We start from the raw sequence: 18,031 nt of genomic DNA, 5'->3' as shown, positions 1-18,031 counted from the left end.
AACTGGATTATAGCACCATTTGACAAATTGCTTACTAAATACATCAAAATTGATTGGACATTCTGTATTTGAATTGACAAATGGCTGCATTAGGAGAAGGAGGGAAATCCATTAATTATAGCCGCTCTCAACCATAGGAAATATAATCATATAAATATAGATTTTGTTAAAACAAAAATCTCTACTTCATGGTGGCATTGCTTATGTGTTTACCTGCACCTCTTTGCTGTTAACAGAAGGGCTGCTCTTGGCCACTGCCCTTTAAGTAATAATAAAATAATAATTTCTGCTGCACTCTATGTGCCAGGCTTTTATGACTGCATGGTAACTTTTAGTTCTTAGTCCAGAAGAATAGAAAATACAAGAGAAACTAAGCCTTTCTGCTCAGTTCTCAGCTGTACCTCTGTTTGTCTATCTTGCCCTTTGCATTCTCATATTATTTAAGTCAAAAGCTTTACTTTTGCTTTGATGATGTAAAAACCGTGATCATCACTCAACTTCTTTTTAGAAACAAATTTCTTTCTCACGATCTTTCTTACTGAAGGTAACCAACTGAGTGACCAAGGCACAGGGTGGTGGGTGAATGCCCTTGATTGTCCCTTTCCAGTTTGAATCTGTTCTCCTTATTGTTGTCATATGACAGGAAGCTTTCTGCCATGTGATTCTGTGGAAGTCGGTGGAGAGACGAGAAACACTGAACTGCCTTTATGCCGTTAGTTTCTTGCCTTTTCTTCTGTGCTTTCTTTGTATTTTATAACCACATGAAGAGCCTCAGAACTTCCCTTATGTGATGTCAAGTTTGGGTCAGAGCTGAGATTATAAGGAATATTTGGGGGTTAGGCATTCTGTTGCCTTCCAAGGATGTTTTCTAGGTGCCAGTGGTCCTTCTATGGTTATGCCATTTATACCTTTAAGTATGAAACCAAACCAATATTTTCTAAAATGAAATCTTCGAATTCCTCAGGGATATTATAGAGAATGTAAAGTGTGGCCCGAAGTACTTTCTTTTCTCTGGACTTCAGTTTACCTACCATTAACATGGACTTCCCTGGTGGCTCAGACGGTAAAGTGTCTGTCTACGATGTGGGAGACCCGGGTTTGATCCCTGGGTTGGGAAGATCCCTTGGAGAAGGAAATGGCAATCCATTCAGCACTCTTGCCTGGAAAATCCCGTGGACAGAGGAGCCTGGTAGGCTACAGTCCATGGGGTTGCAAAGAGTCGGACACGACTGAGTGACTTCATGTTCACCTTATAAAATTGTTTTTAGATTAAATGAGCGAATTCATCCAAAAAGCTTGACACATTACCTTAGATAGAATAAAAAATAACTATAGATTAGCATTGTGGGTGGCATTTACAGAAATAGTATTTTTGTTCGCCTTTGAGGTCTTTCTTGCCTCTCTGTATTCCAACGGCTTTATGACTGAGATCCTGCCGGGTGGCATAGCTTTATTGTTAACAAACAACAGGAACTTTTCTCGTGGTCCAGTGCTTAAGAATCCACCTGCCATTGCAGGGGACACAGGTTCGATTCCTGGACCTGAAAGATTCCATGTACTGTGGAGCGACTAAGTCCACGAGCCACAACTACTGAGCCTGTGCACCCCAGCGTCTGTGCTCTGCACAAGAGAAGCCACTTTAATGAGAAGTCCATGTGCAGCAATGAAGATTCAGTGCAGCCAAAAGTGAAAATACATAAATCAATTTTAAACAATGACAGTGAAGAGAAAACATTTGTGGTAAATCCTTTCTCTTCTGTTAAGTGGTCATCCTGACAAGTAAGGTTTTAATGTGAGTATTTTCAAGGCTATAAAAAGAACTTTACTTAGTAATTCTAATTTGTTGAAGCAAATTGAAAATTTCTCTTAGACCTGTTTGTTTCAAGCATCTTCAATCCCTTAGTAAATTATGGGAATTGGGATATTTCTTGGTGTCCACTGCATTCTGAAAGGCTTTCCTCTGGAAGTTCTTTCTGATGGTTAGTTGCCTTAAGACTCTGAAACCCAACTTCTGACATGCCAGAAGGACATTTGATTTTCTGAGATTATCATTGAAATCATTGTCCACTATTCTGGTGAGCCTTTTGTTTTTTACTCTGTATTTTTTTGAAGTTTATAATGAACCTGTCTGTGTTCCTATGGCAGGTGAATTTCTTAGAAAAGGAATGAGGGAGAGGGGAAGAAAGAGGAGGGAGGGAATAAAGGAAGGAAGCAAAAGGATGAAAGAAGGGAAAATGGAAGGATGAACTATACAGTTTGTTACACGGCACAGAAATTAAATGTTCTACAGTAAACTAAAGTCAGTATGGGCGATTCTCACGTATATGATGCAGTGAGAAAACAACATAGTCCTGAATATTTCACACATTTCCTTGTCTTGCCATGAAAGAATCAAGGTGACTCTTTGTGCATCTGCAGGTCAAAAAATATTTGCTGTTTTTTCCATTCATGAAATAGTCTTAAGAGTTTTTTATTATGGAAATGTTCAAACATACACAGAAGTACAGTGCCTAGTATAATGAATCTACATATTACTCAGCTTGAAGAATTAACAACATTCTGCCACTCTTGTTTCTGATGTTATCTTAAAATTTTATTTATTTATGGCTACACTGGGTTTCATTGCTGCTGTGGACTCTCTCTCATTGTAGCGAGCGGGAGCTACTCTAGTTGCGGTGCCCGGGCTTCTCACTGTGGTGGCTTCTCTTGTTGCAGAGCATGGGTTCTAAAGCGTGAGGGCTTCAGTAACTGTGGCATGTGGGCTCAGTAGTTGTGGTGCATGGGCTTAGTTGCCCCCCAGCATGTGGAATCTAGTTCCCTGACCAGGGATCGAACCCATGTCCCCTACATTGGCAGGTGGATTCTTAATCACTGTGCCACAAAGGAAGTACAGAAACCTTTTTTGCTGTTGTTGCTTTTTTAATGTATGGTGGATAAAGTATTATGAGAAAGCCACCCACTGTTGTATCTTTTTACCTATGTAATACTTGCATGTATCTGTATGTATGTGTGTGTGTATATATATATATATGTGAAGCTCCAGTACTTTAGCTACTTGATGCAAAGAGCTGACTCATTGGAAAAGCCCCTGATGCTGATAAAAATTGATGGGAAAAGCAGAAGAGGGTGGTGGAGGATGAGATGGACTGACTCCGTGAACGTGAATTTGAGCAAACTCCAGGAGATAGTGAAGGGCAGAGGAGCCTGGCCTGCTGCAGTTCATGGGTCACAAAGAGATGGACGTGACTTAGCTACTGAACAGCAGCAGCAATGCCTGCATGTGTCTAATGACAAAGACTTGATGATAAGGGGTAGCTCTTTCTGGTGGTGGTACATTGTGCAGTATAGGAAAGAACAGCCTTCAAAAGTGTTCTCTTGTGTTTGGAAAGTGAGACAACCCTATGGTGCTTGTAGGGTAGTATTTTCTGTTTCATTCTTTCCCCAGTCCTTTTGGTTCTATGGATTTTCTGATTTATTTAGAGGTAAAAATCTTAATCATTTAATTTCTCTATTTTATGGAACACATCAAGGGTCCTTAATGATTGTTTGAAAAGATTTTAAATTATATTCTAAAGTATAAGTTGAAAATGTTGATGTCTTCCACAACTAAAAGCTTTTAACTCTCCATGCCAAGAGAACTTTGCTCTTCTGCTTAGGCATGGGAAAATGTGCACTTAATTCTTCCTGTTGTATAATGATCTGGTCTTACCAGGAAGGTAACTAGATAATAAATAAGGGAAGCATTAACTCTTTGCAAAAAAAAAAAAAAAATGATTTTTGCCATTTTCCCATTTCCAAACAACTCCCCTGCACTGCCCCCCCCCCCGCCCCGCCCCCCTGCCCTTTAAAATACTTTAAAAAATTTGTTTGGCTGTGCTGGGTCTTAGTGGCGGCATGTAAACTCTTGTGGCATGTAGGATCTAGTTCCCTGACCAGAGATTGAACCCAGGTCCCCTGCATTGGGAACATGGAATCTTCGCTACCAGACCACCAGGGACGTCCCACAACTACCTCTCCTTTATTTTTGTTTTGTCGGACTTTGTTGTGGAGACTAGACTGAGTAGTTAAACTCTTTGCTCTTCAACTGTACCATTGTAGGTGAGATAGAGAACAATACATTTTCAATACTTGGCCTCTTGCCTACTTGTGTACATTGGTTATTGAATGCAGTTTAATAATCCAAACAGTGATTTTTTTTTTTTTTTACTTTCCAAGACATCAATTCACAATACTTTATAAGCGCTCCCATCTTAGGTCTGTTATAGAGGATATTGTATTTTACAGTGTTTGAATTGAGAACTGATTATTCCTGAAAGAAATGCGTCTAACGTACAGAGGTAGCTGTGAGAATACAGTTGCCATTATCAAGAGATTACAGCTCATGATTCTGCCCAGAATTAGCACCAGTAAGCAGTTATTTCTCTCAGTAAAAACATACACTACCATGTGTATTTGATTGGATTGTTTATTTGCTAAGTCACATCTGATTGCAATCCTAGGGACTGTAGTCCACCAGCCTCCTCTGTCCATGGGATTTCCCAGGCAAGAATACTGGGGTGGGATACCATTTTCTTCTCCAAGGGATCTTCCTAACCCAGGGATTGAACCCACATCTCCTGCACTGGGGGGCAGATTCTTTATTTACCACTGAGCCACCAGGGAAGCCCGTGTGTACTTGAGTAGTTGCTAAAAGCTGATAAACAAAGATGTGTACAGTGAATATGAGAGAAAGAGTGTATAAAACCACTTCCATTTCCCCTTTTAAGGAAAATGTCACAAAACCTAAGGAAATATGGGGGGAAATGCTATAAACTCACCTTTTCGTTTCATGCATTGGGTTTCCATCATTCACTGAAGTGCTTGTGATTTCTCTGTTTTCTCTTCTTGACTTGTTAGGTTGATTTCACTAACCATATTACTTGTATTGTGCTTATTCCCCAACTTTTATAATTATCAAATTTTAAGTTGGTACGTGAAAGTGAAGTCGCTCAGTCGTATCCGACTCTTTGTGACCCCATGGACTGTAGCCTATCAGGCTTCTCCGTCCATGGGATTTTCCAGACAAGATTGCTGGAGTGGATTACCATTTCCTTCTCCAGGGGATCTTCCCTACCCAGAGATCGAACCCGCTTTACCATCTGAGCCACCAGGGAAGCCCAAGTTGGTACATAGTATACACAATTTAAATGGTGCCAAGGAATATTTAGGGGAAAATGAGTCATTCCTTCATCCCTTTCTTCCCTGAGGCAACTGTTATGTAAAGGTGAGCTTTGATAAGAATGGTTTTGTTGTTTTTAGACTTATTTTTCTGAGTAGGTTATCTAACCCTTGGCAAGACAAACTTAACTGTAAGCTGCAAGCAAGGTATTATACAGACAGGCTATGTTCCTTTAAAATAGCCAGGGTGGACTTTTCTAGTTATCCTGCTGCTGGTTTAATGTATATATAATGTGGTTGTACTGTGAGTTGAGTTGCCATAATACACATTAAATTGTGTGTATCTTTCCAGGTGACCTTAATTGCAAATGTTGCAGCCTATTCAGTTCTCAGAAGTGTGCCGGGACAGTTTGAACTTTTCAGTGGAGTAGTTGATCTTGCTGATAGCATGAAGCCATTATGTTTTATTCTATCGGTCCATTTTTATGACATTTAGAGTTACATGGATGAGCAAAACTAAACTGTGAACCCTTCCAGACTCCCCCCAGGTACAGCTTGTCCAGATGCAAAACGGCAGTGGACCGTTATGGTCGCAGGAAGAACCAAACGAAAGCGCCTTAGCTTATGTCTTGTGTGGGAATATTATATGATGCTTTGGGGGCAGCGCAAGGGAGAAGAGCAGGTGGGGCAGAGATGACCCTGTGTCAGTTACCCAATGAAATCTGTTATCTCGTAGGCAATGAGGATACGTCAGTTTTCTAATTATATATTGCCTGTGACTGTTCTTCTGGGAATGTGGAATAAAAGGAAAGTGAAACCAGAGACGTACAATGACTGACTGTTAGAAAACTTTAATAATTAATTAGGGAGCATCTGCGGTACCGCAGGGTCAGGGTGCGAGGAAGATCACTGGTCCGTTTAATATATAGCGCGGGTCAAACCTGCTCCCTTTTATATGTGTTGGAGTGCTTCAGCTGTTGTCGCACTGGTACGAGAGATGGCTCATAATGAACAGAGTAGCCAGTAATACATCGTGCTATTGCTAGATTATTCTATGTGTGAAATTCAGCAAATTCCTTTACATATAAGTGGAAACATTTATAAGTTAGAAAACTTCTAGGCTTCCATAGAGATAGTTAGGTGTGTTATTTTTGACCTGAAAGCCTTCTCCTTTTTACAAAATTATTTTTTAAAAGTCCAGAGTTTAATTTTTACCAGTTTGATAGTATGAAAGCATAACCTGTAAAATTTTTCAAGTCTCTGATTACTACTATTTTATATGTGTTTGTTGGCTGTTGTATTTCCTCTTCTGTGAATTGCTTGTTCCTTAGGAAATGCCTTAGTCCGTTTTGCTTTTGGATTACTTGTCTTTGAGCCTTTCTTCTTAAAAGGCAAATATTATTTTCTGAGCTAAGAAACTACCTTTCCAAGCAGAATTTCTTCCTCAGATCCTGAGTGCTTTCTGATCAGAAACAGAGTTTGGTAAAGAGCCTTCTCTTATTGTATGGCTGCTCTATAAATGCTGTTTTTAATAAGTACCGAAAATATATTGAAGTTTGTCCTTGGATGAGGGTTTATCACTGTTGGCCTTTGGGTGAACTTTGAGCCTGAGCTGTTTCATTCAAGGCAGCATGATGTCATTTAACTCACAAATTTCTCTGTTGCTAGAAAAAGGAATGTTGTTCCCCTAAATAACCTGAAGGACTGAATAATACTGGCACAACATTATTCACCTCTCAGGTCTCCACTAAAGACTTCAGCATGGTAAGGGTTTTATTGTTTGCAGAGGATTTGTGGGGATATGTTAAGGAGTAGGGGCAAGCAAAAACTGAGTCTGGTCCTGAATCTGGAGAATACTTTATTCTGCAGCCCACTCAGCTGCCAGTAAGACCCAGCTCACACTCACTTTTCCAAATAAAAACCTTGGGATCCATTTTTGTTTCTTCATATTGAAAGACTCTCTAAGTTTCTTTCTAGTGCTGTTTGTTCAACATATGAACTGATTTTAGGCTTTGCAACAGCAGTTAAAGCTGAAAGTTGCATCTCAGATAAAAAAGTAGATGCCATTTGGGTCAGCCCTGCTCCACACCCCCTTACTTGAGAAGTAGATCTCTCTGATTCCAGTGGCACTGAGCTTCGTTTCAGGAAGTATAGCAGTTTTTTTTTTACCATCTCCTAAAGTTGGGAGCTTGGAGTTTCGCTAGCAGCGGAGCCTGTGCTTGATCAGCAGCTGTGTCCTCTGAAGCTTCGAGAATTTATTACTGGGAGTTCAAGAGATGCAGGAAAGACTAGAACAAGAACATAACAGAATCAGATAGATTGTCCCTTCATTGAGTTTATAAATAAGCACGGCTCATTGTGCAGCAGTATGCTTTGTGTTAGTTTTTAGAAAAACGATGCTTATAACCTGTATGTGGTTAGTCTCTTTTAACTTTCAAATGTATTGTCAACTCTTTTTCCTTTCATTGCTTTTAAGGATGAATGGTGCTGAGATCAAATAGTTGTTCCTTTCATTTCTTTAATAGAATATCTAGGTCCTCTGTCCCCTGTTGTAAACTCAGTAGTTAGGGGATCTAATTTTTTCCTGAGTATCCAAACCGTGGCCAATACACTTGAGAAAAGTAATTACCTGTTCTAATATAAAGTGTATTAATATTAATGATAAAAATGTACTTTCTCTCTTTCAACTGGAAGACTAGATTTGTTGCAGATGAACTTAGGTTATTGAGATCTAGCTGTTAGTTTCGGGGTATTCTAAAAAGAATTTGATTTCTTGGAATTGAGGATATACAGTTATTACTTTGGATAAAACAGCCTGAAATTTCAAGAGAGTTCTACCTTTCTTCAGGACTGGTAATAACTCATTCTTGGAAGCTTGACTCAAACCTATGTATCCTAACCTTTAAGTAGTCCATTAATTAATGTTAAAAATGAGATTTCAGAGTATCATTTTAGATATCTGTTAATACAATGTTTATAATTCTTTTACTATATTTTATGTGGGTAATTTGTAAAAATTCTATGGTCATTGATCCCCTTCCTAACTACTTATGAATTTGAGAATCTATATTATGAATTGACATTTTCTGTTTTCAGACTGAGAATTTTGTTATGGGGCATTCAGCTGTAGGGGTATTTTCAGAGGACCATTCAATGTTTCTGTTCATAATTTTACTTCGGTTGTTCTACTGATTTGGAAATTTTGGGGGGTTTGATTAACGAGACTAACTTGCAAAGGTCAACACTGAAGATTTTTTTTTTGTTTGCTTTGCACATAAACACGTATAAGTATAAATATATTCATAGGAATACACACATACGTACACATACTCATATATCACTGTAAGACATTAAAATACACTTCGTGGGTTTTTTTTAGCTTTTATTTACTCACTAGAAGCATGATCTGCTTTCCTGAAAACACAATATAAACAAAGTCTAGCTCACAGTTACCTCATAATGATCTGCTCAGCCTGCCCTGGGTTGTTGATCTATATTTATCAAATGCCTGTGTGTACAGGCAGTACTTTTGGAGTTGTATTCTGTAAAAAAAGTTGACAGTGTACCCTTTGTAGTTAGATGGATAGGCTTGTTTTAAATGATTGTACTAAAAGTAGGGATAGAGCATAGCAGAAATTTTTATTTCAAAATTCCATATCCCTTTTCCTAACCCAGGATCATTAACTATCTAAGAACAGTGCTGCTTGCTCAGTCGTGTCCGACTCTCTGTGACCCCATGGACTGCACCCCGCCAGGCTTCTCTGTCCATGGGCTTCTCCAGGCAAGAATACTGGAGTCGGTTGCCATTTCCTCCTCCAGGGGATCTTCCCGACCCGCGGATTGAACCTGCGTCTCCTGCATTGGCAGGCAGATTCGTTACCACTGAACCACCTGCGAAACCCCTAAGAATAGTTGGGAAATGTAAACGATACTATTTTTCTTTAGCTAGAAGGTGCTTATGTTGGTCCATTAAACTCAGGCTTGCAACATATGTAACTTCATTTTTCTATAAATTCTCTTTAGTCCTCTTTTGTACCTCTGTCCTAACAAATAGGGAAAAATTAATCTCAATCAATTATAACCTCCTACACAGTTGCATCTAAATTCTGTAGGGCTTACATCGTGCAAAGATATGAGATGGGATTGTTGAAGATATTTTACCTCTATTTTTTCACCACTGAGATGTCCCAGTTCCTTACCAGATTTAATTGTTGGCTGTTGTATTGGTTCACGGGCTTCCCTGATGGCTCCACTGGTGAAGAATTTGCCTGCAATGCAGGAGGCTTGGGTTCAATCCTTGGGTCAGGAAGATCCCCTGGAGAATGAAACGGCTATCCACTGCAGTATTCTTGCCTGGAGAATTCCAGGGACATAGGAGCCTGGCAGCCTGCAGTCCGCAGAGTTGCAGAGTCGGACACGCCTGAGCAACTAGTAGCACATTGGTTCATATAGGTCTTTGTAGCATCCGTCCTTGTTTCAAAGCCTTTTCAAAGCCCGACAATTGCCTGGACCTTGTCCATATTACTCTTGAATGTGTAGTAAATATTCATCATCACATTCACAGGGGACTTGGAGAGGTTGTCACAGGCTCAGCTGTGAAAACACACTATGTGCACACCTTCTCCACTGCAGAAGAGTAAAACCTCCATGCTGTTTCCCAAGTGGAACTTCCTGCTACTTCCTGAAACTACCCAAGAATGAAATTAGGGTTTTTCACAGTTGTTCATCCCTAAAACTTTCTGACTTTTGTACCCTTCCTTGGGAACCCTCTTTTTTCCCCTTTCTGTCTGTGGGGCTCTTGTTCCAGTTTTTGCATGTCTTTCCTAATAGCTGCTTGGAAACCATGGAAGCTTTGCTCCTAACTGTCATACTTTTAATCTCTCTTTCTTATCCCAGGGTCAGGGTTTTGAATTCCTCTCTTCTTTGTGACTGGGTATGTCATTGTTTCCACCAGCTAGTAATCATGGAGTTTTCTTCCTACCTGGATTGGAGAAAGTTTTAAATGTAAAGAAATGTGAGGGAGAGATAAAGGATATTTACTTTATGTTGAAAAATATTTTTCCACTACACATATTTTTATATTGTGAATCTTCTGAATTCTTCCAAGCATTCTTAATTGAAATACTGTTTTTTAGTGAACATAAAGTATGGTAACTCTTCTCACAATCTCTATTTAGAAATTTAGGATTCAGATTTAATGGTTCATAGATATATGATTGGTATTTTTACCAGTTCCTTTGGGAAACAGGTTGGAGGGGAAGAAGAGGAAGAGTAGAAAGAGATTTTTTTTTCCTCCTTGAGAAACTTTTCACCTGGGAAATCTCAGACATACACAAAATTACAAACAAATTGTGTCAGTATAATGACTCTCCATGTACCTGTAATTCTCAAAAGTCATCAACTCATGACTGACGTTTTTTTTCAGCTATAATCCTCTTCCTCACCATTCTCTGCCATTAGATTATTTTTAAATTTACCCTTCCATACATATCTTTTTTTTTTTTTGGCTATGCCTTGCAGCTGCAGGTACTTAGTTTCCTGACCAGGAATTGAACCTAGGCCCTCGGTAGTGAAAGCACAGAATCCTAACCACTGGACCACTAGGGAAGTCCCAAGTTTATCCCCATTTTGATGATGAGTGAATAAGTATCCTACCATCCTGGTAGCCTTCATTATTTATTCTAGAATCAAAAGCTCCATTCATTCATTTATTTATAAAGTGTTTATTCTGCAACAGGTAGTAGGCTGGGCTCAGCACATGTTGGGTATATTATAAACTCTTGGGGGGAAAAATCACATTAGGTACTGGTTAGTAACACAAGGGTATAATTTCTCAACTTCTCTTCCAATTTTTCCAGTTATCTGTCTATCCTAGTTTTATTTTAAAAAAAAGTCCTAAACCATCTGCTGACCCTCCCTCCCTGGCTTCTTGGCCTTCCTGATTCATCTTCCACTCTCAGCTTCCCTCACCGCACCTACCATACTGGCTTTCTGACATGACCGAAACATTTCATGTTCCCACTTCAAAATCTTTGTAATTGATATTTTCTGTAACTCTTTCTTCTCAGATGTACGCATGGCCTATTCATTCACCTCTTTAAAATTTTCTCTGGCCTCAGCTGCGTTCCAAAGAGTGCTGACCTCTAACTATTTGTCCTTAGTTGGCTTCTTGATTAGTCTTTAAGGAGAGGGCAGCTTTGAGGCATACTCTTGCTCTGTTCTATATTAAGAATTTCACCTTTATTTATTAAAATATTACAAGTGGTTGGGAAACACCTAACCTTTTACAAACATAATTACATATCAGTTTTTATTTAAAAGGATGCTTCAACATTGATTATTATGATATTCTTTTCTTCATGATATTCAGAATATAGGGAATTGTTTTGCTTTGGTGGTCACTTGTATTTCGTGCCAGCTGCCAGCCTGCCTCTCAGCTGCAGAACTAGGATTTGAAGAACTAACAGCTAATAGTTTTAACCATTGCAAATCTTATATTTTAATACTATTTATCTCCCTCTGATGAGTGATTGACTGGCTTAAGCGTCATTTCTCCCCTCCCAGCTAGCTAAGATAAGGTTTTGGTGAGTATGTCTTCTTTAAAATCTTGCCCTACGTTCTGCTCTGTCTACCTCACTTAAACCTGTTTTGTTAAGATTTAGTTCTTCAAAATACTTGTTCTGGCAAGAGCGTTGTGAGATTGGCTTGTGAGTTACTCCTTGTGGAAATGTATGTCTTTTTCTGGGAATATGCATTAAGAAATATAGATATGTTCATATCCTCTGATTTCAATTTTAGAATTGTAGCCTTTGGAAAATATACATATTGAAGTATAGAAACATATCTCTGGGTGGTAGAAATTCTGAGATTATTTTCTTTCTCTCATTCTTTTCTGTCTCTTCCAGGTTTCTTCAGTAGTCACCATCTTTCCTTCCTCTTTGGTTCTCTTCTTTTTTCTTTTCTCTATTTCCCCTCAGTACTTTATTGCTTTATTTCTCTTAGTATTAAAATGTTTAATGAGGGAGAGAATGTATGAGAAATCTCTGTATTTTCTCTTCCATTTTGTTTTGAACCTAAAATTGTTCTAAAAAATTAAAGTCCTCTTTTATAATAAAAATAAGCAAATAAAAAGTATGAGACTTTAAGTAGAGGAGGCTAAGTAAGTTTTTGTTGGGATAATATTTGTTTCCTAGGAACTCAATAAATGTTTACTGAATCATTTTTTTGCTTTGACTAAGCAAAGATCTGGAGAAGGCAATGGCATCCCACTCTAGTACTCTTGCCTGGAAAATCCCATGGACGGAGGAACTTGGTCGGCTGCAGTCCATGGGATCGCTGAGTCAGACACGACTGAGCGACTTCACTTTCACTTTTCACTTTCCTGCACTGGAGAAGGAAATGGCAACCCACTCCAGTGTCCTTGCCTGGAGAATCCCAGGGACGGGGGAGCCTGGTGGGCTGCCGTCTGTGGGGTTGCACAGAGTCAGACACGACTGAAGTGACTTAGCAGCAGCAAGCAAAGATCAGTCACTCAGTCATGTCCAAGTCTTTGTGACCCCATGGACTGTAGCCCTTCAGGCTCCTCTGTCCATGGAGTACTCCAGGCAAGAATACCGGAGTGGGTAGCCATTCCCTTCTCCACGAGATCTCCCTAACCTAGGCATGTTTACTATTAGTAAAGAATCTTCCTGCAATGAAGGAGACCCAGGTTCAATCCCTGGGTCAGGAAGATCTCTTGGAGAAAAGAATGGCTACCCACTCCAGTATTCTTGCCTGGAGGATTCCATGGACAGACCTGACGTACCAGGACACACCTGAGTGACACTAAGCAGAGGTTCGTCTGTGTATGAGAAGTGGGCTGTTTCTGTTTTAAGCCTGTATCCTATGACCTAAAAATCAGGGAAACTATAGAAGCATTAAAAAAAAAAAAGAAACATTTCTTTTGATGAATCATTGTTTTAGGAACTAAAAGTGCTTTAAAATTTAAAATATTTTAATGCCTTCCATTTATGTGAAACTATTAAGTATACTCTTAAAGAATCTTATATGATACTTGTTTTTAAAACCCCTTCCCAGAGTATAAGAACTGCATCAACTTAATTTCTTTGTTAGGTGGAAGGCATTGAAGTGTCCTGAGGTGTAGCAGTTACATTGCACAGGCAATGGAATCGTCACTGCTTCTTATGTACTTACGTTGTTAAGATTCAGTTAAGTGTTTATTTCTTCAACAATGATACATGTCATGATTAGATTCCCACAGATATTTTTTAAGATGTGCTCCTAGTTGGAGATTTTTCTTGCTCCTAAGAAATTTAATCTTTCTTCTTCATTAGTTATTTGAATTGTGTGTTAAATGTCTTATTTTAGCTTATAAATCACCACAGTATCCAGGATGGTTATGCCCATATTCATTTTTTTTTTTTTTTTTCACAGCATGGATTAAAGTTGTTTAAATACGTTTTCTTTCTCCGTCAGTGGCCCCCCCTGGAAGCCCTGGGCCCATTACTCGGCACGGGTCCTACGACAGTTTAGCTTCTGACCATAGCGGACAGGAAGATGAAGAGTGGCTGTCTCAGGTGAGACTCGGAAACATCGGGTCTATTAAGGTGACAGAAAACAGAGCTCCATTTCTCTCTCTTTATTCTCGAAATTAAAAAAAATTTTTTTTCCTTAGAGGAAAATGGGCAGAATTCGGGTTATTTTTAGGATCATCAAGAATTAATCATCTTTCCATATTAAGAATTTCTCAGAAATACTGCTGCAGGGCTACATATACATATATTTTATACACACATATACATATATGTGTGTGTACATTAGCTTTCATGCAGAGAACATAAAGTACGAATATCTTTCAAACAAGCCATTTATATCCCCCAGAACCCTGGATTTCAGATGGACTGTTTGGATTAAGATAAGAACTGGCCTGGTTAAAATGGTGAAGCCATTCAGCAATCTTCAGGCTTTCTTTTGTGGAGGCAACATTTTCTGAAGACTGGGCCCAGACTTTGATTAGGGAAGTTCTGCCTCCTAATTTGCCCAAGTGCTGGGCTGGCCTTCCTTTCCTAAGCTCTTGTAACATGGCTTCCAAGGGTCTCCAAACCAGTCCTGTAACAGCTTCCACTGACCCTTCCTCCCCCTGCCAGGTGAAGCTGTCTTCATCTCAAGGGCTTTGAAATAAAAGATACTCGGGCAGATTTCAAAATGATGAGATTACAAGTGACTTCATTACAGATGCTGTTATGTCTGTTTCAAGTCTGACATCACTGGGCGAAGTTAATGACCGGGTCTCGGATTACCAAATCCCGCGGCTTTTCAGCAGACAGGTGCCTCCTAGGGGCCCGGGTGCAGTTTCACTGCTTTCTCAGGGAGGAGAGCCCAAACTACTAAAGGGAATCTGGAAACCAGAGAATGAAATTATTTCTAGGTGACAGACATTTCATCACACTGAAAATACTCACAGGAAAAGCTCCTTTAGGTTGCACATGGAGGTGCATCCTTTTTTGAGGATACCACAAACGAAGCTTTTAGAAAAAGGATGCTGGCAGAGAAACCACTGTCCTTCACTTCAACTTTTCAAATAGAAAAAGGGGTAATGTGTGCTGTCAGTGTGAAAGTATACACAATATGTTTGTACCGCACACAACAGGAGGATGAGCTGGAACATCTGGCCATCGCCTCAGTGAAATTGCACAGGCATCTGTTTACCTCTCGGCTCTGTGACACTGATGGTTTTGAGCTTAAAATACACAGCATGCTTTATCTGTGGCCTCATTTATGTTGCTGAATACAACTCCTTGAATGAGAAATCACTGTCCTAAATCTGAGTCGTTTTCTCCCCGTGATTAGCGGGAATGTGGATATTGTTCCAAGACCATGGTGCTTTTGCCCGTTAGGACTTCACAAACACGGAGCTGCACTCCGAGAACCTTTTCAGTTGTGTTTTGTTAAGAATTAATCACCACAATCAGAGAAATGTGATTAAATATAGAAGAACTCAGGGCAACACTAAGGCCCATGGGAAGTCAGTTCTATGAACTGTGTGTATAGACGTGGATGTAGCAATTATAAGACATTGAGAAATAGTGTCTCACCAAAGGTTTGCATATTTAGTCTCTCATTCAAGTCGCTCGTTTATAAAATCACATGTTTATTTTTAGGTTTTACCGCATGTCTTCCTCTCTGCTTTGTCTAATATTGGCAACATTCCCTGCCTCTTCCATAGAGCATGAAATTCATAAGGCATTTTGGTATTACTGTTCTGCAGCATTTAAAATACCTATGTCAACATTCATGGGAGCTGAGGAAACACTGTAGTTAAGAAATGGTATTTTTGAAGACAAATCTAGTTTGAGAGAAAATTTGTAATCCTGTCTTCCTTTAAAAGTGAATTTGGGGGAATTTTGAGGGAAGTATAGTAAATATTACAATATTTAATTGTGGAAAGAAACTGGCTGTGAGTGTTAAATTATTTCAGACGTTTTCTTATCCTTGGATAGTTCAAGAACAACTTCGTTGTTATGAGCTTAGTCCTCAGTGAAGGAATTACTTTTAATATGTGGATTGACAAGTGTAGTGTTCATTGCATGCCCGCAGAGTGATAAGGACTGTCTAGAATGAGTGAAAAAAGTAGTCCTTAGGCAGCTGATGCTAGGTGTATGAGGCAGGCAACTGGGCCTTTTATATTTGTGTGATTTTTGCGTTGTGTGTGTGTGGGGGGGTGTGTGTGTGTTTATACACATACAAACACTAAATGAATTTTTATTATATTATGACAAAAACCAGTAGATGGATGTAGTGAATGTCTATACAGGCTGCTGTTGTCACAACTTTCTGATTGTGGATGACACCCTCTCCCTCTCCCACTAGGTTAAGATGGGCTTCTTAGAGAATGTGAGCGTTCAGAGATGAGATGGGGGGATCATGAAAGGCTCTCAGAGGGTGGTCATGATACATCTCAATCATGATTTCTGATCTGTTCCAGGTAGAAATTGTAACGCATACCGGACCCCACAGACGTCTATGGATGGGTCCACAGTTCCAGTTCAAAACCATCCATCCCTCAGGCCAAACCACAGTCATATCATCCAGTTCATCTGTGTTGCAGTCTCATGGTCCAAGTGATACTCCACAGCCCCTTTCAGATTTTGATACAGATGATCTTGACCTCAACAGTCTCAGGTAAGAAATAAGAACTAGAGAGAGATTTGACCAGATTAATATGTTCATTTGTGGTGAACATCTTAGATAATCTTTACATTTCCCCCCTTTACACTGTGTCATGTTGCAGAACACATGTTGTTGCACTGTGACTTGTGATTCATTATTAATCACTGAGGATCTTACGTGAGATCTCATCACCTCCCATAAATATTTGTGTTCTAGATTGTACTTTCCTGGATCGAATATTCAGTGCACTTTTAAAAGCCATCCTATTTTATGTTGCCTTTCTTGTATTTCTGATTATCCTCTCTCTCTGTGTTTTCATCATATATATTCTTTGATCCTCACTTGTAAGAATCATTATACAAAGTTTACAGAGTATGCTTTTTATTTTTAGGTTTTTTTTTTAAACATAATTGAGAACTTTTTGACTTTTGCAACTTAAATTTGCTTAGCAATTTAATTTGTTATACCAAGACTTGACATATCAAGGTACAACAGATGATGAAGGGCCCAGTCTAATGCAATATGATTTCCTTTCTTTGTGTTCTTTTCAGAAGAATTTCTACATTATATGTTTATTTCAATCTAAAATAACCCTCTCACTTTTTTCTTGCATCTCTTTTTTAAAAAATTGTTTGAAAAATGTGTTCCAATCATATGTTGGGAATATGTTTTTATTCTACTTCTTTGTCAACATTAGTCACAAATTTTTATACTGTAAGTATACAAATATATAACCAATTTTTATTCTTTGTTAAGGCAAAAGCTGTTGTAGAGGTAAATTAAGACTAGTTTCTTCTTTCTGTTCAGTTGCTAAGTTGTGTCCAGATCTTTGCGACCCCGTGGACTGCAGCACACCAGACTTCTCTGTCATTCGCTATCTCCCGGAGTTTGCTCAAATTCACATCCATTGAGTTGGTGATGCCATCCCACCATCTCATCCTCTTTAAGAACAACTCATGTAGTGCTTCCCGGGAGGCACTAGTGGCGAAGAACCCACTGCCAGTGCAGGAGACATAAGAGACCCAGGCTCGATCCCTGGAAATGTTCCCTGGAGGAGGAAATGGCACCCTCCTCCAGTATTCTTGCCTGGAGAATCCCACGGACAGTGGAGCCTGGTGGGCTGCAGTTTGTAGGGCTGCAGAGAGTCAGACACGACTGAAGCGACTTAGCACACATGCACAGGGAATGAAACATGTCTCCTGTAATACCTTTTCAAGTATTTTAGTTTTCTTTCGCTTTTTATTTCTTCACTTTTTTTTTTTTTTGCTCTTTTGGGTCTATTATATTTTCTTCAGCTTTCTAGAAATAGAACTTTTCTTAAGTTGTGAGGCAACTCGGTGGATGCTGGACCATTTTCCCAGAAAGCAGTTATAAAGTATGATCCATTTTCAGGAAGTCAGGCAGAGTCAGTTCTCAGCTTAGTGATTCAGTGCATATTCATCTGTTTTTGTAGGTTATTCTGTTGCTTAAATAGTAATAAAATGGACCTATAAAACTATGTTTATTCTCTTTACTATTTACAAGATTCTCAGCGACCACCCTCCCTGCCTTTTTTTCTGATGACTGTCACCTGCTGTTCTGATAAGATCCTGTCCTTTTTCTTTAGAGAACATCTCCAGCTCTGTACACCCAGCTCTGTTCCTTTGAATTTGTTAAATTTTTATTTATTTGGCTATGCTGGGTCTTAGTTGCTGCATGCAGGATC

The 18,031-nt window shown here is 39.2% G+C and overlaps 1 protein-coding gene across 11 annotated transcripts in view; it reads left to right on the top strand.

The window, feature by feature from the left end:
• The window catches only part of BCAS3 (BCAS3, microtubule associated cell migration factor), a 597,592-nt gene that overhangs the window by 293,673 nt on the left and 285,888 nt on the right, over positions 1-18,031 (top strand). For all 11 annotated transcript variants that reach the window (XM_027518314.1, XM_027518315.1, XM_027518317.1 and 8 more), the window contains 2 exons: positions 13,633-13,733; positions 16,142-16,338. In XM_027518314.1, the coding sequence (XP_027374115.1) occupies positions 13,633-13,733; positions 16,142-16,338 (298 nt within the window). The remainder of the gene's footprint in view (positions 1-13,632; positions 13,734-16,141; positions 16,339-18,031) is intronic.

The sequence above is a fragment of the Bos indicus x Bos taurus genome, chromosome 19 (genome assembly GCF_003369695.1).
Source record: "Bos indicus x Bos taurus breed Angus x Brahman F1 hybrid chromosome 19, Bos_hybrid_MaternalHap_v2.0, whole genome shotgun sequence".
Taxonomy (NCBI): Eukaryota; Metazoa; Chordata; class Mammalia; order Artiodactyla; family Bovidae; genus Bos; species Bos indicus x Bos taurus.
Note: the sequence above shows the minus strand (reverse complement) of the source record. Positions and strands in the feature narration are given on the sequence as shown.